Raw genomic sequence first — 27,661 nt, forward strand, 5'->3', positions numbered from 1 at the left:
CAAGGTTTCTACCTTTATTGATAATGCTAACGCCTCGTTGGCTTAATGTTCTCTTTTTTATCTTATATACATATAAAAATTAATTCAATTTTTAGATCATGATACACCTACGATGTGAGTTAAAAATTTATATAATAAATTTATAAAAAAGACTATAAAAAACGGAATGTGACTTTTATTGAAGTGATGAAATTGAGATAGTAAAAAATACAATGCATTGTGTTCAAATCTCATGATTTTTATTATTTGTTTATATTTTTTTAGATTTAACAAAACATAAAAAAGATATAAATATACTCGATAATTTTACAATTGAATTGAAGACCCGATTAATGGGTGGGAGCCAATTGATAGATAAGATTAACTTCATTAAGCTCTTAATAATAGTAAGTATAGATACAAAAATATCTCAAAATAAAATAAAAAAATACTCATTTCCATCCGGGTTTGAGCCTCTAGGGGAGCAAGTAGTAGACCTTTATTTGGTCAACTCTCTTTGGACTTAGTATATGCATGTATGGCATGGGTATGTCCCTAGCTTGTGTGTATGAGTATTAACCTTCTAATTTTACAATACCAAAAATTAAAGAGACTAAACGCTACAAACTACAAATACAAAGGACCTTTTTGTAGAACTAGAACCTACTCGAGTTCAATCCTCTAAGGAAGCAAGTGGTAGACCTTTATTTAACCAGCATTTTCTAGACGTAACGTGTGAATATGTGGTGTGAGTATATTTTTACCGTGTGTATATAAGTACTAATCTTCTAATAAGGGACTAAATTCTCCAAATCAAGAAATACAAAGGACCCCATCGTAGAATTTAACCAAAGAAACCCCCTTCTTCACCACCCTAAAAAAACTCACTCATTGCAAAATTGCCTGCTTGCTTTCTCCCCGTCCCCTTAGCCTTTGCTCATGGGGGACTTTCCCTCATAAACCCCTTTGTTTCTTTCTTTCTTTCTCTCTCATCCCTATTTTACCTTATAGCTTCCCTAGTTCTTTTTTTTCTTTTTTTACTCTACATTCATCATCCATCATCATCATCATCATCCTCTTTATATGCACCTTTTCATTCCCCACCCCCCTGGTTTTTTTCCGGCCAAACTTATAGCCCCCATCAAACACACAACACCCACACACTCTTTCAATATTTACATATTTATATTATATATATTCCCAACGCCATAAAAAGGAGTTGCAGTAAAAAGGGTTTGCGGGAAAGTAATAAAAAAAATAAAGAAAAATAAATAAATATAAGGGTTTGACTGAAGAAACCGAGGCCACCCACGCTCGTCTAGTACTAGTATCACACACCCTATACCCAATCTTCTTTTTTTTAAGTTTTAATTTATTATTTATTTATTTTATTAAACTCCCAAGACAAAAAGAATAAGAATAATAGGCAAAATTCTTCATCCCAAGATCTTCTTCCTCATAGTCAGAGTCAGACACCCTTTCTTTCTCCATCTTTTCCCATCTCTCCTTTTCACTATATTTTTAATTATTATATTTTTTCATTATTTAAAAATAAAAATTATTCAACTTCTATTAAATTCGAAATCGAATTAAATTAAATCTTTTTAAACGCCCAAAATTAAATTATTTTTAAAAAATAAAATATACGTAAACTTTAAAATATTAAATATATATTATCACTGCATCTAATACACAATAATAATAAGACCTTATTTAATATGGCATCATTCGAAAAATCAGTGAATGAAATATAAACCCAATTTAATTATTTTTCGTTATAATAAAGTTTCATTACTTCTACACCTTTTAACAAAGGCTGAATGAAGCTGCAGCTAGTAACACAATATAGTATTTTTCTATGAAATTCAAGCAAGATCTGTTCCCCAAAAGCTTCTCTCCCTCACCATCGAAAGTTGTGAAGTAAAAAAGGTCTTCCTTTTGCGAGATCCAATCCCACCATTAACATACTGGTAAAAAGATGTCAACTACCCCCATTTTCATCATCTTCTTCCTCAAAACCCTAAAATATTTTTACAGTTCTATTTAAATCCTTCATATAGTCCACAAAAATGGATTCTTTTGGTTCTATGCAAGTAAATATTTGATATAAATTCTGGGTTTTTTGCCGAGAAAATATTTTCTCAAGATTTCCATAAATAAGCTTCGTTTTATACACGTAAAGTTGTAAAAAAAATCCGTCAACTTTCCTTTTTTTGTTTGATATATTGTGTTTTTTTTCTTAAAGATTGTGAAGAAAAAGTTAATGTTTTGTTTTTGTGGATGATTTTATTATGGTTTTGCAGAGAAAAAAGTGGAATATGGCTTCATCGTCTTCATCGTCGTCGAATTCTCCGTGTGCGGCTTGTAAGTTTTTAAGGCGGAAATGTCAGCCGGAGTGTGTTTTCGCGCCGTATTTTCCTCCAGACCAGCCACAAAAGTTCGTGAATGTTCACAAGGTGTTCGGTGCTAGCAACGTTACGAAGCTACTCAACGAGCTGCACCCGTCGCAACGGGAGGACGCGGTTAATTCGCTGGCGTATGAGGCGGATATGCGGTTGAGGGACCCCGTTTACGGTTGCGTTGGGGTTATATCCCTCCTCCAGCACCAACTCCGGCAACTGCAAATGGATCTCAGCTGTGCTAAGTCGGAACTCTCAAAGTACCAGAGCTTGGGTATAACGGGACACGCTGGTCTCATAGCGGCAGCAGCGGCTGCTACGGCTACGACCCATCAGAACTTAGGGATCAATCTGATCGGTAACGGCGGCGGTGGTGGAGGAGGAGGACGGGAACATCATTTCCACCACCATCAATTCTTCCCCAGGGATCATCACCATCACCATCACCATCAACAACAGATGTTAATGAGCTTCGATGCTAGCAGTAACTGCGACGCAAATCTCCTCGCCATGAACGTCTCTTCAGGGATCGGTCAACTCAGTCAGTTCCAATCACCTCGTGCTGCTGCCGGTGATGACCGCCGTACCATTCACCCCTCTTAGGGTTAGGGTTTCATTACTCCTAAATCATCATAGCCACCCACAGGTACACTTGGTCCTTCTCTTCTATTATTATTATTATTTGGTCCGTTATTTACGATAATCACTTTGTACTTCCATTTTCGATTATATTTACATTTTATTATTGTTATTATTATTATTATTATTATTATTATAAAAGGGTATTGAAAACCATGGCTATTGATTCACTGTCACAATCACAAACTAGGGTTTATATCCAATTTTGCTTTCTGGGGAAATACTAAATGTTAAAAATTAGGGTTTTTAATGGAAAACTTTAAATTTAGCAATAATTTCTCTCTCTCTCTCTATTTTTTATTTCCATAAATTTTCTTTTTTTATTATCATCTAAACACCAATTATTTTCAAAACTTTGAAAATCACATATGATCTTAAATTTTCAGAATTATTTCCAAACTATGATTTAATTTCTTTAGATTATTTGAATAGGAGCATTAAATAGCATAAGACTTGCATTCTAATTTACATCTAATTTTTCTTTTCTTTTTTCTCATAGGGAAATCAAGCAAAATTACAATTTTTAGGGGTTTTTTTATCCATAATGAATAGACAAAGTAATATCATTCTAAACCCTAATGCATAAAATAATAAGTAATTACCTATAAGTTGATGAAAATAATGTATTAAATAAAATCTATTACTTTGGACCAACAATTTAAGTTCATTTTTAAAGAAATAATAATTTAATTAACTTAACAACTTTGTTAACAAAGGCACACACTCTTTAAGTTGCTATATAAAATAATATTTTTTACCCTATTTATTAGAATATAAATAAATAACCTTAAATGGAACACTTAAAACATGGGGTTACCTAAAAATCCCTTCTTCTTTTTTTAACTTCTTTCAAGGGAAACTTAAAAACATTCCTGACCAGGTCACTGTGAAACCCTAGTTTTAAATTTTACCATAAATAAAAACAAAGGTTGATTATAACTGGAAATTATTTTGCCAATTTTCAAAGTCTTGATTGGTTAATCGAATGAAGTGTAGGGAGGGTTGTCGTGGTGGTACCCTTACCATAAGAAAATTTAAAATAAAATAGTCACAAAGGAGGGTGAGACACAGTTCCCATTGTTGTTGACCAAACAGCCTACTTAAAATTATATATGGAAAAGGCAAATGGGCATAAAAGATGAAGTATAATTGAAGCAGAAGCTGCTGCACAGTGATGACTTGATCATGCATGCAGAATTATTGATTTTTATATTTATGTTATGTATTTGTTTACTCATTTATCATACTTAATATTTTCAAACATATTTATATATTTCGTATCGTGTTTTATTAATCAAGCAATCGACTTATTTCAGTTTAAATTAATTAGAGTTCCAAATCTTTTATATCTTGTATCATTTTAAGTTCATTCCAGTTATTTCGACTATATCGTATTGTCTCACCCAATAATCTCGTCTTAATCAGAGAATATTTCTTTAATTACTAAACTTGTTGCTTGTAATGCAGGTTAGGGTGTTGAATTTCTACCAAAGATTCAGCGTTGAGAGACTGCCGTTTTATTTTAATTATTATTAAAATTAATAATAATTAAAATAGGGTTTCCTCTCTCTCTTCTGTTTTGCTTTTGGTAGACATAAATATATATTATTGAATAGACTTTTTTTTTCTTAATTTAGCTTTAAATTTTAATTTATCATTATCATCATCATAATGTTATATATATATTTGAGCTGCTAAAAATTGTACCCCAAGACTTACAGTATAACACCATTGGGGCTTTTGCCTCTTAAAATGTGCCAATTGCCTTCTATTCCTTTTATTTTGTTTTCTTTCTTTTGATTTTTTTCTCTTTAAATTGTTCATTCTCTTGTTTTTTTCTCTCTTGTATTGTTGGTGTGTATATATATATTATTAAGTATATATGTATTATTTTAGCTTTGTTATTTAGGTTCATAGAGTTTAAAAAGCACTAAAAATTAATTAAATTCAAATAAAAAAAGAATTAAATTATGAGATATTTCGTGAATAATTATGTAATAAATTTATATAAATTTGATATAAAAATTAAATATAACTTTGATTGAAATGAGAAAATTGAGGAACGAATGTTATGGTATTTTTTATTTTATATAAATATATAAAAAGATAAAAAAAATACCATACGAAAATAATAGATTTTTGGTAATTTAAGAATTGAGTTGGATGTAACTCCCTTTCAAAAATGGTTAAATTGTTGCATGGCCCCTCTAGAAATTGTAAGATTAAAAATTAATATTGTAATAAAATTACATTTTAATTTTGATTTTTTTTACTTATATTGAATTGATGAATTTGATATATTTATACCACTTATAAAATTGCTAATTGCATTAACGCCATAAATTAATCAAACACCAATTCAATTTTAAAAGAAATTAAAATTATTTAAAAAAAATATTATAATAATATTTATATTTTTCTATAATTTTTAATAAAAAATAACTTAAAATAATTCTCAAATAGATAATGATTAAATTAAAAGATTCTAGGCTAAATTAGGGTTATATGCTGAAAATTAAAAATATTTGGTCAAATAGGCCAATTTTGGAGAGAGAATGTGAAAGCATGTCTAGTTGAACGCGCTTTCTACACAGTTAGCAGGAAAACACATCCACACTTCTTTAGCCAAGGAGAGAGAAAAAAATTGGACGCGCTTTCACACATTTTCTTCAAAATTGATTTATTTCCTTAAATTTAAAATAAATCGACGTATATGTCTAATTCAGTGAAAATTCTATAGACAGGGGCGAAGCCAGGGGGCTAGCATGGGCCCCGGCCCCCTTAAAATGTAAAATTGTATTTTAGGCTCTTAAAATTTTAAATTAGTAAAGGTAAAATTGTACTTTAGCCCCCCTAAATTTATAAAAATTTAATTTAATCATTTACGAATTATAAAGATATAAATTATAAAAAATTAAAATTTCATCCGGCTCCCCTTAAAAAAATTTTCTAGCTTCGCCCCTATCTATAGATATATATATTTTCTTTTACATGATCTATAACAACCTAAATATAAACATGATTGAATCTTCACCAATACTTATGTATCAAACTAGGTTATATATAATATAATCCTTTACAAAAACTACAACCTATTGTAACTACATTCTAATTTAGTCCAAACATAGTTTAGTTTTGGGTCAAATTGAAAACATGATAATAATGAATTAAAAAATATATATACATATATATATATATATGCTAAACAGAAGCCAACAGTTTAGAACATGAACTAGAGAGAGAAAGGGAAAAAAAAAACCCTTAATAAACACTTACTGTCAATGCATTGAATGAAAAGGCCATCATTGCAAAAGTACGTCATCATTATAATGCATGCAAATGCAAAGAGCAGTGTGCTTGTTTTTTATTTTTATTTTTTATTTTATTTTTATTACATTAATGAATATGGCATTGGCCTGCCATTTGCATTGGCATAATAGATATTTCAAAATTATTATTATTATTATTATTTTTGCTTTGGATTTAGGGATTGGAGTCTTAAATGCTTCAATTTTATTTTTATTTTTTTTGTTACATATTTCTTTGTGTCAATGACAATTGACAATTGACATTTCCTCTGCAACAGCATTTTTGTGAGCTTAAATTCCCACCCACCCTCCCGGTTTTGTCTTCTTTGTCTTATTCTCTTGTCTTTCTGTTTTCTTATTCAAAATTACCTAACCTATCTATGCAATTTAATGCTAATATGTGAATTTGAATCTTAAAATTATTAGTGTTGGGAAAATTTTCATCTCAATATACCTTTAATTTGAGTAAGATTAACCGGTAAAACGGGCAAGAACACTTGTGATTATGTTAAAATACACTCATGTTTTGGAAACGTCTGATTTGATTATAGAAGGTTAACTATTTGAATTCTAAATGATTTAAATTCAAATGAACTTAACCTAAAACAACTAAACACCGTTTTATTCAAATAATAATACAAAAGTGGATTTTCATTAAATTAGTTGAGATTGAAATTTATTAATTTGCCTTTGGACTAATAATTGAGTCGATATAGAAATGGAGGGTTTTATAAAACAATTGTACCAAGGATCCCTTTTGCTAATAACCCTGTCGAAACCCTTTTTTTTCCCTTACTGAGATCGACTTTTAAATTGACTTTTTATTTTAAAATGAAAATGGGAGTCGTCACCAATTTTTTTATGAGTTGTGATCAGATCACCTCGTAATTTGATTGTTTTAATAAAATGCTTAATTTACTAAAACAATGATTTTTGGTCTACAAATTTCGGAAAATGAGTTCGGGATTCGGTTACACATGAGAAAGAATTAGCACCCTCATTACGCCCAAAATTGGTACCTAATTTATTACTCGATATCTTATTATTGAAAATAAAAAATTTGAAAAGAATTTAAAACGCGATCCCACTTTAAATAATGTTATTTTAAATTAAAATCACTTGAATAAATCAAAATGCATGTAAATGGCTCTTTTATCTCGAGGTAACAAAATGTCATATCCCACACAACATCTCGAATCCTCGAAAATAAGCTTGCTCTTTATTTTAATTACTATTTAAATCTCATGTGTTTTAATTTTGAAATGATGTTTTGTTATTTAGGTTCAAAGAGAAAATCAAACCCCATAAGTTAGGGCTGATTTCTCGAATCTCTAAATAAGAATGTTGCCTTGCTTTTGAAACTCTCCTTTTTACACACCGAGTAAAAAATTAATATGACACTTAAAGTAACGTGTTTAGTTTATTCGGGTACAATATAAAACGGGCAAATATGTCTAAAGATAATGTATGACATAGTAATAAATAAAACAATGCAAAGAGGCTATGTGGGTAGAATACTAAAATAACAAATAATAAATAAATGAATGCAATAATAATAACAATATAATTTCATTAATGATAAGAAAAAAAATAATAGCTATGGCAATAATCATATTAGTTATTGTTCTAATACTAACTAAATAATAAAGTGACATTACAACAAAACAGGTTTTTAACGACGTTTTTCAAAAAGCGCCGCTATAGATCGAGAATTAGCAGCGCTTTTTGAAAAATGCCACTATAGATCAAGCATTAGCGGCACTTTTTTAAAAAACACCGCTATAGGTCCACCATTAGCGGCGCTTTATGCAAAAAGCAGTAAAAAAATTAAGTACAACGCCGTCGTTTTATGTTGAGCTTTAGTGGCATTAGCGGTGCTTTTTGAAAAACGCAGTTATAGATCGAGCATTAGCGGCGCTTTTTAAAAAACGCCGCTATAGGTCGACTATTAGTGGGTCTTTTTGAAAAATGCCGCTATAGATCGAGCTTTAGCAGCACTTTATCAAAAACGCCGCAAAAACATTTTATCTTTCTATTTATTATTTAACTGGCTTATTTATATTAATTAAAATATAATTTATTTTTAATTGAATATTTAAATTCTTCAAAAAAATAATGACACGTAGAAAAAATTTAAAAGTAAAAACATAGAAAAATATTTGTTAAAAATGAAAAAAGTTAAAATGCTATTATTTAAAATAATTTTAAAGTTTTTTGGGTATATGACTAATTGTTTTTTAATTTATATATTAAATAATTTCTTATTTAATTGTAAAAGTGATATTATTAATTTTAAAATATTGAATTAATTATCATTTTAATTTAGGGTTTATGGTTTAGGGTATATGGTTTTGGTTTTAAGCTTTAGGAGTTACTATTTTAAGGTTTATGTATTATGAGTTTAGGGATTATGGTTTATGGTTTAAGGACTAGGGGTTTGGGGTTTATGATTTATGTTTTATGATTTAAGGTTTAGGGGATAAGAGTTAGGGGTTTAGGGTTTAAATTAATTAGTATTTTTTAATTTATATATTAAATAATTTCTTATATAATTGTAAAAGAGATGATATTAATTTTAATATATTAAAATTATGATTATCGTTTAAATTTATTTAAGAGATAATAGATAAACTTTATATATATTAAATGGTTTAGGATTTAAGGTTTACTTGAGATTTGTTAAATGATGAAATTTTATACAATCAATTAATGCTTTTTTATTTAAAAGTTTTAATCTAAACCATTTCATATATATTTTAAAAGTGAAAAAAATTAAAATACTATTATTTAAAATAATTTTAAAGTTTTTTTGGGTATATGACTGATTGTTTTGAATTTTACATATTAAATAATTTCACTTTAGCGGCTTTCGTGGGAAAAGCACCGCTAAATGTCATGTTCTATAGCAGCGTTTGTGGTAAAAGTGACGCTAAAGGTCATGTTCTTTAGTGGCGTTTGTGAAAACAACGCTGCTAAAGGTCATGTTTTTTAGCGGCGTTTATGAGAAAAGCGCCACTAAAGGTCATGTTCTTTAGCGACGTTTGTGGAAAAAGCACCGCTAAAGGTCATGTTCTATAGCGGCGTTGTAACAACCCAATTTTTAGTGGTGTCGAAAACAGTAATTTGGGGATCACTAAATCCAACAAGTAAGTTTGAAAATTTTTATAAATTAATAATTATGGGTCAAGTGTGAATTTAGAAGAATTTTTGAATTAGTGAATTTTTATGATTTAAAAAAAAAGAAGAAGAAGAATTTAATAAGTAAATTGGATCTAAAACGAGGTATCGAGACCTCAATTTCATAAGCTGAGTCATAAACATTTTTATAAATATTTATGGAATGTCATTGAGTTAGTATTAAAGTTTTGTTAGAAAATTTTAACATTTGGATAGTCAATTAATTAAAAAGGACTAAATTAAAAGAGGTGCAAAACTTGCTAAAATGATTAAATAGCTCAAGTGTTAAATGAAGGAGGACTTAAAAGGCAAATTAGCCTAAACGGAATGGATGAGGCGGCATAAGCAAGAAAAAAATCTGAAATTAGGTGAACTAAAGGTAAACTGTTAAATTTTACAAAATTAAACAAATAAATAGAAATTGAAAAAGATTTCTAGGCCATTCTTCTCATAATATCGGCTAGACAGCCATGGGAGAGAGCTTTTAAGCTGGTTTTGCACAATTTTACTGCATGTGAGTTTATTTCTTGCCCTTTTCTTATAACTTTTGTATTTTTAAGACTTTTGCAATTAGCTCCAACTATCTAATTCATTAGTTTTTTATTTTATGGGTGACTTTAAAAGTTACCATGAATAATTGTTGTATGATTATAGTGAATTATTATGGAATTGAAGTTCTTATTTTATTATATGATGATTTTATTAAGTGATTTTGATAGAAATTGATTTTAGGACCTAATTGTGAAAAAGTTGAGAATTAAGGTTTGGTACTGAAATTATGATTTTCAAAGGTTGTGTAGTAGCTTGGAATGAATAAATAAAGTGTTAATTGAGAAAAAATTAGCTCAATTGATGGGTTAATTGAGCAGAGACTAAATTGTAAAAACTGTAAAATTTGGGGAAAAAGTGAAATTTCAAGAATTAAAGGGTAGAAACTGTAAATTAGAGTAAAATTGAAATTAATGCTAATAAATTAATGATTTTACAATTATAGATCAAGAACCCGAAGTGAATCGTGGAAAAGAGAAAATAGCCGATTAGTCTCTGAACTTGTATGACTTTTGCGAATTTGCCCAGGTAAGTTCATATGGCTAAATTCAATGTTTTGTTATGAAAATTTCATGAATATTATGGTATATTATTGTATATGAACGTTATAAAATTTTGATAATTGTAAAATAATGATTGAGTAAAAGTACAAATTAGATAGAACAATGGATTTGAGTACTTTCGTTCAGTGGCTAAGACGAATTGACAGAAAAGACCATGGTTGAACCATGGCAACATGTGATATGTGATTTTCGTATAAGACCATAGCTGGCTATAGCATCAGTGTGATATGAGCTTCTGTATAAGACCATATCTGAGGTATGTCATCGGTGTGATATGTGCTTCTGTGTAAGACCATATCTGGGATATGGCATCAGTGTGATATGTGATCTGTGTAAGACCATGGCTGGGCTATGGCTTCAGTGTGTGATATGTGACTATGTGCAAGACCATAGTTTTATTATGGCATTGTAATAACGAAGTACTCAATTCTGTAATCGTTCCCTAATTTGATTAAGAAAGGTAAATGATAAGGGGGCCCAAGAGATTAAAAGTTGGTTAATAAGTGACATTGAATTCAAGCAAGTGAACTTATCACTAATTTTGTGGTTGACAGAAGGAGTTAGTGAATTTAGATATTGTATAATTGTTATAAGATTTTCGATAAGAATTATTTTCTATGCCCATGAACTTACTAAGCTTTTATAAGCTTACTCCTGTGTGTCAAATGTTCTTTGTAGATTGACGTGAAATTGGTGGATTGGATCAACACATCAGGGCACATTATCCATATTACTTCGGTAAATTTTATTGTACATTTTAAGGTTTATATGGCATGTATAAGGCTTAATTGAAAGTAAGTGAAGGTGTTATAAACTTAGTTATCAACATTTTTCACTAAAATAGTTTTAGATAGCAGCAGTAGTCCAACTTTGAAAAATCACCAAAAATTTTGGAAATCAACGTAGAGGTTGAATAAAATATGAAATTAAATCCTATTGAGTCTAGTTTTACATAGAAGAAACAGTGTAAGCAAAAGAATCTTATTTTATGAGATATTTGAATTTTTGTGAGATAAAGTCAGAATGATTTTAGAATCCCCTGTAATGATTTGGTGAAATCATTAAAAATTGTAAAAAAATAATTATGGGTTATAATTTATATGGTTAAATTTATTAATGAGTCTGTTTTCAAAATAAATAAACGGGAACATTATCCAAATTTCTTATGAGGAGATAATTAATTTTTAGTAAAGAAAGGTCGAAGCTGTCAAACAGCAGAATATGGGTAACTTTGAAGAATAAACTGTACTTATTGGCCAATCCACAAAATTTTGAAAATCTTATGGTAAAAAGATATGTGAGTCTAGTTTCAGGTAAAATTAGCAGATCTTAATTTTGAGTTCCGTAGCTCTAGATATAAATAATTTAGTAACTATGACTCGAGAAGACAACTTGACTGGAATATGAGCAAATAGTGGAATTATATGTAATTATTCTGTAAACCCCGGTAACATCCTGTAACCCCTTTCTGGGGACAATTGTGGGTTAGGGGCGTTACAGGCGTTTATTGCAGCACTTATAAAAACGCAGCAAGTTGTTTTAGCGACGCTTATAGGCTTAAAGAAACGCCGCTAAAAGTCTGTTTTGCTGTAGTGGGAAAAAATAATAATAACAATAATAAATAAATAAATAGATAGATAGTGTGAAGAATCTATTTTTAAAGGTATAAAGAGTAAAAAATAAAAGAATAAACAAATAAATAAATAAAAGGCTTGTGAAAGGTTAATGTTAAATAGACGATGGACTAAATTGGAATTTAAATGAAATTATAAGTATAAATCATAATAAAATGAATAAATTAAATAAGGAAACATATGAGGACCCAAATAAATTGCGCATAAAAGGGGGGACCAATTGGGAAATTATTCCCTGGCCCTCTGAACGCATCGTTCCATCGGGGATGAAAATGAAATAAAATAAAAGTTTCGTGGTAAAATTAAAAAGAAAAAAGAAGTGGGACTGGATTGAAATGCCATTAAAAAGCAGAAGGGCCGAAAACATAAATAGACCATTTCTTAAGAAAACACGCGGATCCTGTTACTATCCAGGTCGAGTTTCGGGTCATGTTTCAAAACAATGCCGTTTTGGCGTTTAGAAATGAAGCCCAAAATGACGCCGTTTTATGAGACTATAAAAGTAAAAATTTTAAGAAAAAAATCATTTGCTTCATTTTTAAATTTTTTTTGAAAGCCTGTTTTTTCCCTCAACTAGCCCTTAGGCCAGTCTTCAAATCCAGTGACCCACCCCACGACGGCCACCGGTCGCCGGCGACGGGCTCCACCATACCCGATGGTCGAAAAATACCAATAGACTCGATTTTGAATGCTTTGACCTCTCGAGTCCAAATCTGGGGGAATATTTCCCAAAAATCTCTCAAAAATCACGAAAAACTCCAAAAACTTTCAATTATTTTCTTTTTGGGGGGTTTCGAAAACCCTAAATATCACAAAATCCTCCACCTAAGGCGGCGGAGTACAAGCATTCTGTAAGTTTTCTTTTAAAACCCCTCTTTTTCATTTTTGTATTTTTGTAAAAATAACAACAATAAAAAATCACTTTTCTTGAAGCTTTTGTATTCTTTTTTTATTGTTCTCTCCTTGTAAAAATTACACTGATTTATTGTGGCATTTATAGCCAATATTAATTGTTTATTATTTCTGTTTTGCTGCTATTTTGTGTCTATTCTTGCACGTTGTCTCTGTCCCTTTTTTGCTCTTTTCTTCCAGGTGGAGGAGTCAACGGAAGCGACGGGAGTCGCGCCTTGCCATTTTGGTGCAAAAGAACCAGACCTCGGGCGGTGAGCATGCTGACGCAGCACGTGGAGCGGCGGCGCGGCTAAAAGGGGCTAGGGTTTTGTTTTAGTTTGCTAAAAAGTTTAGGTTGTGGGCTTAGGGGTTTTTCATTTGGGCCAAATTGGGCCATATTGGATTATTTGTTGTAATGGACTTGGACTTTAATTATTATTATTATTTTTGGTTTGTTTTTTGTTTTGTTTTGTTTTTTTGGTTTTGTCTGGCCCGGTCAAATTTGGGCATTTACAAACCCAAAAGAGAAATGACAATATTGTTTTTTACTCTCTTCTCTTCAACCACCGCTAGAAAAAGTTTTTTTCTCTCTTAATAATCTTTTCACTCAAAGTGTCTAAATTTATTTAGCAATTAGATCTATTTTGATACTTTAATAATCTTAAAATGTCACATCATCGTCTAAAAATTAAAAATTAAGTGATGATGTAGAATAATGCCAGAGTACCATGTATTCACTCTTTTACAATATCCATGTTTAAAGACTAAAATGGGAAAACATATCAAATTTAGGTACCAAAGTAGACTAGAAACGTACCAAAGTGAACTTAATTTCTAAGTTTAGAGGGTAAAAATTACATTAATCCCTAAATATAAAATACGGAAAGCATTATATCAAATCAAAAAAAGAAATGTAAGAGAGAAAATGTGTTACATAAATCATTGAACAATGACTCTGCAAATATATTCATAATATGATTGTTTGAAAGCTTCAAAATTCAAGTTACTTATAAGTTTTGAAAGATAAAAAAGGAAAAAAGAAAAGAAAAGACTACAAAATAGAAAATCCTAAATTATTTACAAGAAGAGGAGAATAAAGAAACATAATTATTTTTTGAGTTAAATGATCATTTTGCCCCTTGAAGGTTTTAGAATTTGATGACTCGAAGCTTTTTGCTATGATGCACATATGCTTGTGTCACGACACGATGCATCAAGGTTAACAACAAATATCCTTAACCATATTTGAGTGCTTATATCGCGACACACCATGTCATTGGCATGTAGCACGGCCTCGTTTGTGTCTATTTCCTCTTCGGCTTCAATCCAATATACAAGAAAAGCATTGAATAAGTCCACAAAATTATGGTTATTCCAAAAACATAAAATGCATGAAAGCACTAAAAACAAGGAAAAGACTGTTTTCAAGATAAATTACTAAAATCAAGGTAAAAGACTCTGAAAACATTTTACTTAAGAGGATGTCAAATTAAGCTTGAAATGAAGGTAAAATTGATGTATTCCTAGAGAGTGATTAGAAAATGTAATATCCTGAATTAGGGCCTAATCGGAATAGTGGTTTCGTGACCATAAATCCGAGATAGAAATAATTATTTTATAATTATTTTGAGGTTTATGATATGAATGCATAATTGTGTGAAGATTTCGTGAAGAAATTTTGGGCATAACGAGTTTAATTTAAAGTTAGGGACTAAATTGAGTAAGTTGCAAAATTTGCATTCTAGAAGTTTTTAGTATGAAATTGTTTTGGAATATTAATGAGGAGGTCTTAAATAGCAATTTGACCAATTTTAAGTTCATGGACAAAATTAGGACATGGAAGGAATTTTTGGAAAGTTTAGTAGTAAGGGTATTTTGGTCATTTAGTTTTTAAAATGAATTGTATGAGCTGTTTAATTAATGAATTAAGTCCGTTAACACCTCGTGTTCGACTCCGGCAATGGTATCGGGTACGGGGTGTTACAGAAAACCCTAAAGCTCTCCAAAATCTAGTTGCATTAACATAAAGGAGATAAAATTCATTTTTCAAGATCAAGTCTCGATGATCCCTGAAACAAATCTCATTAACCTAAAATTAAGGCTCAAAGACCAATGGATCAAAATGTAATATCATTAACACCCCTTGAGATGAGAATAATCTTATTTCGAGATTTGCACGTGTTATAATCTTTGAAGTAAATAAAATAGGAATTATTAGTGTTTGTAGTGAAGGTAGTTGGATACCATAAGAAATTAAAAGGACTTTTGAATTAAGAGAAATTAATTTGAGATATTGACTAAATCGCAACAGTGTGAAAAGTGTTGGGGTGAAAGTGTGAAAATTAAAAGTAAGAATGATTAAACTGAAGTAAAGGGGAAAAGAGGAAGGATTAAAAGTTCAATTTAACCAAGAAAGTGTTATGAATTGTGGATGAAATTGAAATTAATTGTGGGCCATGTATATGATGATGTTTAGATTTTTTTAGTTAAATATTATTATTAATAATTTAAATGTTTAAATTCAATAGATTTTTGTTATAGAAGAGTTTAAAAATCTCCTTTATCATCATTCATCTTTATATCACCCTCCATCTCCTTTTTTAGACATTTTTTATTATGTTTCATTTTAGTCCTTTTCATTAGTTACAACCACCTCAAGTTTAAAAACTTCAAATTCTTCCATGGATTCTTAGTGAAATTAATAGAGAAACCTCATAGCGAACTTAATTTCTTATAAAGTTAATTGGTGTTCACATTGGAAGAGAGAGAAAAATGAAGTTAACGATTTGGGTAAATGTTCAAGGTAAGGATGATTAGATTTCTTTAAGAAATTCATGTTTATTTCATTAAAAGTACATGGAAATGATGTGTGATTATTGTTTTGATATTAAATCTCCTATACGTGTGATATGTTAATAAAAAGAAAGAGAAGAGAAGTGATTAACAATGACTTGATAAGGGAAAGAAGTAACAAAAGAGGGAAGGAGGAAGCAAGCAAGTCATCCAAGCATTTGATTGTAAGTACTTCAAGAATTTTACTTTACCTAATAAAACCTAAGTGAAAACTTGTTAAATTGGTTATGATAATACTTATGGGATTAACCCATATAAGAAAATGTTGATTTTTATTATGGAATTTATTTAAAATTAAAGGGGATAAAAGGTGAATTTACATAACAGAGTGAATAGCTTATGTGTAGTGTATTTGAAGTAAAAATGATTAAATTGCAAAGTGCATAAAATTAGATAAGTGAAATAAAATAATTAGATATAGAGCTTAAATGAAGTGATAAATAATAGTAAATTAAATGTCAAGTGATATTTTGATGATTGTTGAGTTTTAAATAATAAAGGACTAAATTGTAAAAAGTGTCAAGTTTGAATTGCCTTTAATTATTGAGTGAATATAAAGAAATTAATGTATAAAATGCTCATGTAAACAAGATGTGAACTAGTATGATATAGATGACATGCCATTAGAAAATTTGAATGCGCGTTAGTGATAGTAGCATTACGGTACAATTTAGTGATTTTGCACTTTGGTGCTAGTGATAGTGGCACTTCGGTGTATTTCTTTAACTCTACACATCAGTGTAAGATAGTGTATACAGACTTGTGCTAATGATTCAGTATTCATTCCTCATATCCTAGGTATTCTATTGAGTCTAAAATTTGGCTAATAATTTAAATGGTAAGTGGTCATATTAATGAAATTGGTAAATAATTTATAGGATGCTAGTTTAAGAATTCACCATGATTACTTTCTATTAAATTTCATTGTATATTATTATTAATCATGTATTTAAATGTTAACATTGGTTGTTTTAAATTGATAAGTTTAATTCTTGATGTACTTACTAAGCTTTTATGTAACACCCCATACCCTAATTTTATACTAGTCTTCCGAAATGAAGAATTTACTATTGACACTCATTGATACGATCGACACCCAGTGCCTCATCAGAAAATTCAAAGTAATCCAATTGCGCTTAATGCTCATTAATTTAATTGGCACCTAGTGCCTCATTCGGGTAAATTGAAACATTAATTGTACATTCACTAAGTAACGAATTTTTCAATAGAATTTTCAATTATTGCATCAAATACACTATTTTCCATCCTATACAGTTTATTCCTTCATCGCGAGAATCAACATTTCACAACAACTTGATTCCATCAATTATTTTCAAATTACTTTTACCTTTGATCATACTAAGAAATGAAAGAACATATAAAATTGAATGAATTAATTTATGAAGTTACAAACCTTAAGCTTCAAATTATGCATATACATTTAACTATGTAATATCATTATATACGTATCTATTTCATAATCAAGTTCAACATCCACTAATTTCCATTCAATTCCATCGTAATTACTTTATACTATTAATCAATTGCTACTTAACCAATACCTATTTCACATATAGATATTTCATATTTTTCGATTTAATCCTTTTGATGCAAAAAATATTATATAATAACAATTCAACTATAAAACAAAACAATATAATACAAATATATCATCAATTAATAAATTAAGTCCCATATGAACTTACTACGAACAAATAGAAAGGCTAGAAGTGTTAGGGACTACTCTGAAATTTTTTTCATTTCCCCGATTTTCTTTAGTTTGGTCCAATTTTTGATCAATCGAAGTTCAAAGCTTGAATGTTGGAACCTTCATATTCTTCCTTGGATTTTGTTTTGGGAAAGAAAAGATGGAGAAAAATGATGTGTTTTCTTTCGTTTACTTTTAACTTTTATGTTATAACATATTTTTAATACTTTTAATTATAATATAATATAATTTTAACATATAATTCATCCAAATCTATGCACTTACCGTCCAATAACTTTAAAAGTGGGATTATTACCATTTAAATCCTTAATTTTTACTATTTGTCCTTTTTAGCTAATAAAATCAATAATAGTTAACTTTCACCACTTTTACGATTTAGTCCTTATTCTTTAATTAACCACTAATTTGACTACATTACTTATCCAAAATTCAATTAACTTATAAATTTCTTTGTAAATATTTAATAATAATACTTAAGGGCTCAATTTGTGAAAATGAGGTCCCGATACCTCATTTCCCAATACTACTGACTTTCAGTACGCACCACTTGTACCTTGAAAAACTAACCAATTAATAAAATATATCTAATCAAAATTCACAATAACACTACATTTATCTCGTAAATATTATTTAATAATATTTACAGACTTGATCATTGAAGAACGAGATTTTAAAACCACCGTTTTCGGCACAATTGAAAAACGAGTGGTACAATTTATAAGCTTAACGCGTTATTTTTCAACGCGTAAGTAGAAACACGAGTTGAAGCTCTAAAGTGAATATAATATCTCAACTCATCACATCTCAAAGATTGAAAGAAAGTATAGTTTTGATATTTTGGAAATAGGTTATGACATGTACATAGGTTAGAACAAAGCATGTGCACAAGATTTCTAGTGTTGAAATATATGATGTTTTGATGGAGATTTATGTTTTATAATGTTTAGAAGTGTTATGGAATGACTTATGATAGTTTAAACTTGGTTTTAGATGTTTCAGACATGGTTTGGGTAATAAATCCTCAGTGTTGCGACATCAAAAATCAATGTTCCTTAAATGTCGTGACATCAAAAGCCAACATCTTGACATTGCAGTGTTTTGCCCTCAGTGTCATGACACCCATTTCTCAGTCTTGCGATGTTGACATTTTTTTAACCCAAATAAGCCCCAATGGTCCTCGTTTATAACTAAACTTTAAAGGAAGCCTAGAAATGACTTGAATAGTTTCAAATGATTCTATTTATGTTAAAAAAAGTTTTGAAATTGATGTTCAAGTTAAGTAGTCTTAGTGTCCAAATGTGAGATCCCTTCCTTGTGATGTGTCGATTCATTCCAGGTGAGGGGTATTACAAATTCTCAAGCAATCTCAAGCAAACAATTCTTCAAACATGTTTTTAAGGTCAAGTCCCAGCGACTCTTGAAAAAGGTAACATCCATTCAAGATGAAGTTTTTACAACTATCTTGACTTTTATGGAGTGGGTTAAAGCTCTTGTTTTACACTTGTCACACACAATTTCTCTTTAAGTACTAAAATTAGGAATAATTTGAGGTTAAATTAAAAGAGATAGTAAGTTGTCGACTTCTACTGAAAAATCAAGAAAAAATTAGTGGCTGATTTGGACATAGTTAAGTTCTAATTCTGGTTCGGTTGGATGAGAACTAACTGGTTCTTTACTGAGAAACAAAATAATTACCAATGGATGATTTTTATAAGGTTGATAATCGTGCATGAAGGGCTATAAATAGTTGAGAAGTGAATTCCCAGGGTGAATTATTCTAAATTTTGTTTAACTTTATTGATGTGATAAATGGAGTAGGATTTGGCGTATGGTGGAATGAGAGAATGGATAGGGAAATAGAATTTTCATTAGATTCCGCAACCCGATATTACTGGGTGCAAACCGTGATGTGCGAAGTTCTAGGCCTTGTAGAGGGGACACTATGGTGTTCGAGCATCAAGGTTAGAAGTAAGACAAAATGAATAAGCTGTAATGGGGAATAATGTGTAAGACCATAGCTCAACTATGGCAATATAGAGAGAGTTTGTCATGACATTAAACATGAGGAATAATGTGTAAGACCATAGCTCGGCTATGGCAACATAGAGAGAGTCCCCCAGGTCATTAACATGGGGAATAATGTCTAAGACCATAACTCAACTATGGCAACATAGAGAGACTCTGACAGGACATTAAACATGAAACATGATGTGTAAAACCATAGCTTGGCTATGGCAATATATGGAGTTCACCGGGACAATAAACATGGGGTAATCCGCCAACACTGTAAACATGGGATAGTTTGGGTTTTATAATATTGAATCGAAAAACATGAGGTAGTCTTTATTACTGAAATCAAAGACTCCAAAATTTCTCCATAATTATTTTTATATTTTTATAAATTATTAGTAATTTTTAACAATATTCTATAATATCTAATACTCTTTTAGATTTATATATATTTATAAATTTTCTAAAGTTTTATAATATTGAATAATATTTTAATAATTTTTAAGCTTAAATAATTAAAAGTTGATTAAGTTATCGTAAAATAATTAAAAACTCAGTTTATGCTATGTACTTCAACTACCACGCCATTTGCCACGTCATCATAGACTTAATGATTGTCGGGGCTTACATGAAAGTTGTTTTTCAAGGGCTTGATCAATTGCTTGTATTCAATTAGGAGCTCAATTGAGTGTTTTTTTTCAATTGAGGGCACAATTGATTATCGAATTATTTTACAAAGGTTTTTCGTTATATTAAGCCTATATTTAACAATTTCTAAATTTAAGCATCAAAGTGAACCAAAACAAAATGTATATACTAAAGTGAATCTAATTACTAAGTTTAAGAACAAAAAAATATATTATCCCACCAACCATTGACCAAACCTTTCACACTTTATTAGGGATGACAAAAAATTCTAAACCTGACAGGTTCCTTATAACGCCCTAAAATTTTCAGAATTTAACTATAAGATTCTATAGTAATTAAGTTTATGTATCTGTGGTTCTGTGTTCTACTATCGTGTTAAAGATCTGGAGTTTGAGTTGCATCGTTAAAAGTTTTATTATTTTAAAGCAATCCCTAGCCATGCGTTACATAGTTAAATTTAATTCAGTTTAAACTTGTGTCAAAAATGAGCCTGTTGGTTCATTATTTAAGCCTCTTAATTCTGCTTGGTCTCGTGTTCAAGTTTCAACGTATGCATTTGGAATATTTTTGTCAAATGCTAGAAACCCACTTAGAAGTTAATTTATAATTAACGTTAATTCTATATTGTTTTTTTTTAGTTTTCTCTTCTCCTTCCTTTCTCCTTTTTATTTCTTCGTTCTTTTCTTTTTCTTTTTAATTTTTAATTTGCTGATCGTGGTGGTAAGAATACATGATTAGTTAAAATTTACACTATTAGTTGGCGTTCGAAAGGCTATTTAGTAAGTCACAATCAATTCGTTGTTTGCACAGTTTTTCTTTGTTCTTCGTAATTTGCTCTAAGTTAAGTATTGAGTGTTCTATGAGAATCATAGATAGATGATTTTTGTTTTTCTATTTAGGAAACAATATTGAAAGTGGTGAACAAAAACACGCTAATTCCAACAATTGCCATTAAATTTTCGGTAGGTATTGGGTCAATTGAAGGTTTCATGTCAAAACTTTTGACTTATCCATTAGGCGTGTACTTAGGAATGGTTGTCAATAAAATGAATTAATTGTGTAATTGAATGATTTTTTTAGGCTTCAGAGATTCTCTACGTTGTTATTGCTTCAAAATCTCTTCAGGTGCATACTGAAAACCCTTAATTTTACAAGTTTTAGACGCCAAAAAATGTAGCTGTTGACGCCACACGGCAAGGGACATGAATGTGTGCTAGTGCCAGGCCGTGTGTAGCCATGTTAGTGCAGGTTTCACACGAGAAACGGACATGGGCATGTGTCTAGGCCGTGTAGCTAATTGTTTATGTTTTAGGACCACGCGGCTAGGAACATAGGCGTGTGCCTAGGCCGTGTGAACCACACACCAAGGACATGGGCGTATCCAAGCTGTGTAACTCACTGTTTGCGATTTAGTGCCACATGGGCAAGGACATGGGTGTGTGTCCTGGTCATGTGGCATATAAATAAGACGTGAGTGTTGTTCGACATGAGTATTGACCTCCACTACCTATGCATGATTTGAATTTGATTATATGAGGACTCTCTGATGCTCTAAGACTGATATATGAATGATATAAATGTATGTGTATTGTGATGGCTATTTCTGATACTGATCTGTATTATATATTGTGAAATAAATTGGAATAACTAAACACATGTTATGGATATTTGTAATCTGCATTTGTATGGGTTGGGATATTGTGAAGAAGGAAGTAATCTACTTTGAATCATTGGCTAAGCCATGATAAATATAAATATGAATCTGGCACTTTGTCGCATTTCGATCAAACAACTAGGTTGCGTCTCTGTAAACGTGTCAGACAGACACTCTATGGTGTGTGCAGGGTTGGTTGGGCATTAAACGCCCTTAACGGTGTGTTGGGATGGCCGAAGATGATGTGTAGCGGATAAGGGTAGGAATAACTGCATATGAATCTGATCTGTTCCATATATGAAACTGAAATTGCTTCTGTGTATATAACTGATCTTTTTGTATCTGAGATGAAATTGGTTCTATTATCTAACCGAATCTTGGAATCCAGGAACCATCTTCTACATGTGTTTTAGTTGAACGAACATCTTTTACGCACTAGGTTCACAACTCTTTTCGTTCTTGACTGGATTTCAGGTGGCTTTTAGACTTGAACGGGTCAGTGCTGCGGGAGCTCGATCAAACCTTTTTATCCTTCCTTTAAATTCTACTATTAGTAATTTCAGTATTCTATGCTATTGTGATGTTGGGAAGATTATGTAGTGAGTTAGTTGCTATAATGAATATAATATGTTGAATGGTTTCATTTTGGCTGCGTTATAAATGTGGTTTCCTAATATCGATGATATAACTCCCTGGACTTGGTCTGGATGCCTAAGCCGGGTTTAGGGTGTTACATTCCTACTTGACCTGATTCAATAGGGTTAAAAATTTTTCTTTGAAATTAGGTTTTGGTGCTAGTTAGTGTGGGTTTAATTTTTCTAATTGGTAGGAAAAATTGACCACCCGATATAATTTCTAAAATGCCCTTTACATATAAACTAGTTTAAATATATAATAAATTTTATATTAATATTTGACCTATATAATTATACCCAGAAAATAATTGACAGCTTCAATAAAAAATTTTATTCTACTTTGATAATTTTATAAATAAATGAAAATTATGACATATTAGGTCAAAATCATGTATAACTTTAATTTTCTTGATCGGGTTTGACGCAAATAATTTCATATTTAATTTTGGGTCAGATTAGGATCAAGTTATATTAGAGGATATATCGGGTCAGAATTAGGACAAGCAAAAAATTAACCAGCCAAGTTGCCATCTCTACACTCTTCAAGAAACTCTTTCCCACAAGTGCTCCCAAAAGAGCAATAATAAAAGATGTCAAGCAAAAAGGTGGCTTGTCATGTTAGTATACTATCACGTGGTAACTTTTGGTGGCTTTTATCGACCACATCAGCGCAGTTAATGATAAAACCGTTCAACTAACAATTTTTGTTAACGAAAGGGGCAAGTTAATTTTTTTAAGGTCACCGAGAGCTCAATTGGATGCATATTTTTCATAAGGGCTTAGTTGTTTTTTTTTTCAATGAGGACTTTTTTGACTTTTTAACCTTAAAAGTAATTTAAAAAATAGTTTATTTTATTTTTATAAAATTAAAAAAAATGACATATCGAGTTGAAGTCAAGTATAACTTTAAATTTTCGGATCAAACTTGAAACAAATAAATTAAATTTTAGTTTAGATCAGATAAGGTGTTATTGAAAGGCATAAGGGGTCGAGATCAAGTGTGTATTTGTAATTTAGTGACACAAGTTTTTAAATATATTTTTGTAATTTAGTGACACAAGTGTGTATTTGCTTCAGTGGTTAAGTGTTCTGGGGGTGTGTGAGAGGTCGTAAGTTCAAGCTTTAGCTTGGGCAAATTTTGACTTTTGATGAATAAGGCCTTACTCTTGTTCAATAGGCTTATATTTGATTGTGTGTAAAATTATACTAGAATGGGTTTGTTGGTTTGGTGGTTAAGTGGAGTGAATTTAAGCTAGAGGTCCTATGCTCGAATTAAGGTGTAAGCAAGGGTTTATATTTTTACCCCGGTGGGTTGGAAGTGTTTGAGTGGAGTCGAAATTCTGATGATGGTTGGGGTGTTGGGCGGTTTTGGATAAGTGAAGGATTGGGGGAGTAATTAGAGGGATTTGGTGAGCAATCAAAATCCCATTGTGATCTTTTTATTTTTTTTTTGAAATTTCAATTGTTTTCCCAATTTTGTCAACCCCTTTTCCCCTTACTCTCTGCCGAAATTCTGTGTAACGGCCCAAATTTCAGTGATATCGAAACAGTGATTCGAGATCACTAAATCTGACGTGTGAGTTTAGATATTAGTAAGTAAATGCTAAGTGTGGTTTTAGAAATAATTTTTAATTAGTGAAATTATGAATTAAAAGAAATTTGTAGATTAAATGAGATAAAAATGAGGTATTGAGACCTCAAATTCATAAACCGGGCCATAAATATTTTGATAAATATTTATGGAGTGTTAATAAGTTAGAATTAAAGTTTCGTCAAGAAATTTTAAGGTTTCGGTAGTCAATCGGGTAAAAAGCACTAAATTGAATTAAGTGCAAAATTGTGAAATGTGATTAAATAGCTCTAGTAATTATTAAAGGAAGACTAAATATGCAATTAAACACCTATTATTGGGCTGGACGACAGGTGTGTGCTGGAAAAATAAAAATCAAGTGTGAAAAAGGGGCAAAATTGGAATTGGGTAAATATTAAATTGTAAAATATGATATATTAGGTAAAAATCTAGAGTTTTCTTCAATTTTCTTCATCTTCTCTAGAAAAAACACCATTGAAGGGTTCTTTTAAGCTGGTCTCTCATATTTCTATTAAATGTAAGCTCAATTCTTGATTATTTCTTGTGATTTTTGTGATTTTGGGACTTTTGCAACTAGGTCCTAATATCTAATTCATTAGTTTTTGATTTCATGGGTAATTTTGAAAGTTTCCATGAATAAGTGCTGAAATTTTATGATGATTTATCATGGAATTAAGGTTTTAATTTCATTATATGATGATTTTATGAAGAGATTTGCATAGAAATTTAATTTCTGGACTTAATTGTGAAAGTTGTTGAAATTGGGGTTTTGTGTTGAAGTTTGGAATGTCAAAGGCTGTGAAGTAGTTTGTAGTGTTTAGATAAAATGATATTTGAAAGGAATTAGCTTAATTGATGAATGAATTGATCAGGGATTCAATTGTAAAAATTTAAAAGTTTGGGGTAATTGTGTAATTTTGAAAATTAATGGCATAAATTTTGAAATAGAATGGAATTGAAATAGATGCTAATGGAGGAATGATTTTATAATTATAGATCAAGAGAACGAAGTGAATCGTGGAAAGGAGAAAATTCAAGCATAGTCTTTGAATTTCTACGATTTTTTGCAAATTAGCCCAGGTAAGTTCATATGGCAAAGTTCAATGTTTGATATGAAAATCTTATGATTGTTAAAGTATTTTATTATAGATGAATATTATCAAATTGTATTAACTAATGAATAATGTGTAACTAAAAAAACAAATTAGTTGGAACAATGGTTTGAGCGCTTTCATTTTATGACCATAATGAATTGACGGAAAAGATGTGATATATGCTTCCGTATAAGACCATAGCTGAGCTATGGCATCGGTGTGATGTGAAAATTTGATTCCGTATAAGACCATATCTGGGATATGGCTTCGGTATGATATGTGATCCGTGTAAGACCATGGAAGGGCTATGGCTTCGGTGTGTGATGTGTGACAATGTGAAAGTCCATAGATTACTATGGCATTGTGATAATGAAGCACTCAATTCCATTGTGGTTCCCTAATTTGACAATAGAAATAAATAAGAAATGGGCCCAAAAGAATTAAGTTCGTGAATTACATCATGAAAATTACTCAAATGAGATTATTAGGGAAGTTGTGATTTGAAGGATGAATTAGTTTAACTAATAGATATATGATTGTGTACAGTGTTCGGTAAGATTCATGTTCTTATGCCAATGAGCTTACTAAGCTTCTATAAGCTTACTTGTGTATGTGATTTGTTTTGTAGATTGACTTATATACATACGGAGGATCGGATCTACAACAAGGATCACACTATCCAGATTTACTCCGGTAGATTTTGTTAAATAACTTTTTGGTTTATATGGCATGTATATGATTTGATTTAGTAATGTAATTATATGAATAATTAAGTATGCAAACTATGTTGAATGTAATGTTTTCTGATTGGAAAATGAAATATACCTGTTTTGGCTTGAAATAATTCTTTGGTTGAAAATTTTTAAGTATAAATGTTATATAATATGGCTTGTGAAAATTACCTCTAAAAGGGGTGGCAAATTGGCTTAAATCAAGCCTATATGGTGCCACACGGTCAGAGGACACGGGCGTGCCTTATGGCCATGTAAGAAACTGAGTAACCTCCTAAATATTACACGGCCTTGACACACGGGCGTGTCATTTGGCCGTGGTATTAAGTCAGTAGCTAGCTATGTATCACACGGCTACAGCACACAGGTATGTTCCAGGCCACACGGGCGTGTCCCAAGCCACACGGGCGTGTGCCTCTATCTTCAAGGAAAATTTTCCAAAGTTCCCGATTTAGTCTCAAATCACTTCTAAAACATATATAAGGCCCTGTAGGCCCATATTAAGGACTTTAAGATGAAATTTGATAAGAATCGATCTAAAGTGTAAAGTTTATAACTCGGTTTTGTATAAATGTTAGTGTATAAGTCCGGTAATGCCTCATAGCCCTATTCTGGTGACAGCTTGGGGTTAAGGGTATTACATTCTGTGCTTCCTCACCTTTTTTTTCACGATTTCTTCTTCATACCATTTTTATTGTGATAGGAGACGTTCGTGGTTCGTAAGGTAAGGGCTTTTCTGCTCGGAAGCTGTTTAGCCTATTTTGGGGTATAGTGTAATTCGATTGATTGAATGTCTGATTGCGTGAAATATGGCTAATTTTAGGTTCTGGATTGCTCGGGGTTATGTTAGCTTCGAATCGATACCAGGTGTGTACCTGAAAACACAAAAAAAAATAGAATCAGTAAAAGCCGAAAAATGATTCTGTCGACGCCACACGGGTGTGTGGTCGCCAGTATGGTAGGCCATGTGGTAGCACACGACTGTGCGAATAATAGATCAGGCCGTGCGCTCGTGACACGGGTGCATGACAAGGCCGTATAATGGCTGGCGAGGCCGTGTGCGAGACTCGGACTCGACCATTTGGGTTGTGTGGACCACACGAGCGTATGGGCCTACACGGGTATGTGGAATTTTTTGGCCAAGCCGTATGGGCCACACGGGCAGGCCACATGGGCGTATGAGCCTATTTTTCTGAAATAATCTGTAAGGTTGCACGGGTCGCCCAAGTCGACTGTGACCTACCGTAGGATCGATAAGCCTTACTTAGACCCCTGATTCTATGATCTGAATGTCTGATGTATGTATTAAGCATGTTACTCTTAGCATGCGTATATGACCAATTGTATGATCTGTTAAGTTGCATTATCGCATGCATATTTGTATAATGCATTGCATCGGGGTGGGGTTAGTGTTATGATGGAGGAAGTATTCTGAAATGCTCTTAAGCCTGATATCTGACGGCACAGCTGCAATTATCTGATTATGAGCCGCATTTTGGTACAGCACAGTTGTAATACCCCTACCCGTATTCATTACCGGAATAGGGTACGAAGTATTACCAGAGTTTACGAATTAA

At 31.2% G+C, this 27,661-nt stretch overlaps 1 protein-coding gene across 1 annotated transcript; it reads left to right on the forward strand.

The window, feature by feature from the left end:
• Positions 1-1,737: 1,737 nt before the first annotated feature.
• LOC121209471 (protein ASYMMETRIC LEAVES 2) lies at positions 1,738-4,778 on the forward strand. The gene is made up of 3 exons (XM_041080167.1): positions 1,738-1,949; positions 2,283-3,024; positions 4,485-4,778. The coding sequence occupies exon 2, from the start codon at positions 2,298-2,300 to the stop codon at positions 2,979-2,981; it is 684 nt and encodes a 227-aa protein (XP_040936101.1). The 5' UTR covers positions 1,738-1,949; positions 2,283-2,297; the 3' UTR covers positions 2,982-3,024; positions 4,485-4,778.
• The last annotated feature ends 22,883 nt before the right edge of the window (positions 4,779-27,661 follow it).

This window comes from Gossypium hirsutum, chromosome A11, assembly GCF_007990345.1.
Source record: "Gossypium hirsutum isolate 1008001.06 chromosome A11, Gossypium_hirsutum_v2.1, whole genome shotgun sequence".
In the NCBI taxonomy this organism is placed as follows: Eukaryota; Viridiplantae; Streptophyta; class Magnoliopsida; order Malvales; family Malvaceae; genus Gossypium; species Gossypium hirsutum.

Bases quoted from the DNA above. Each gene is read 5' to 3' on its own strand.
- LOC121209471 (XM_041080167.1), top strand. From the start codon at position 2,298: ATGGCTTCATCGTCTTCATCGTCGTCGAATTCTCCGTGTGCGGCTTGT.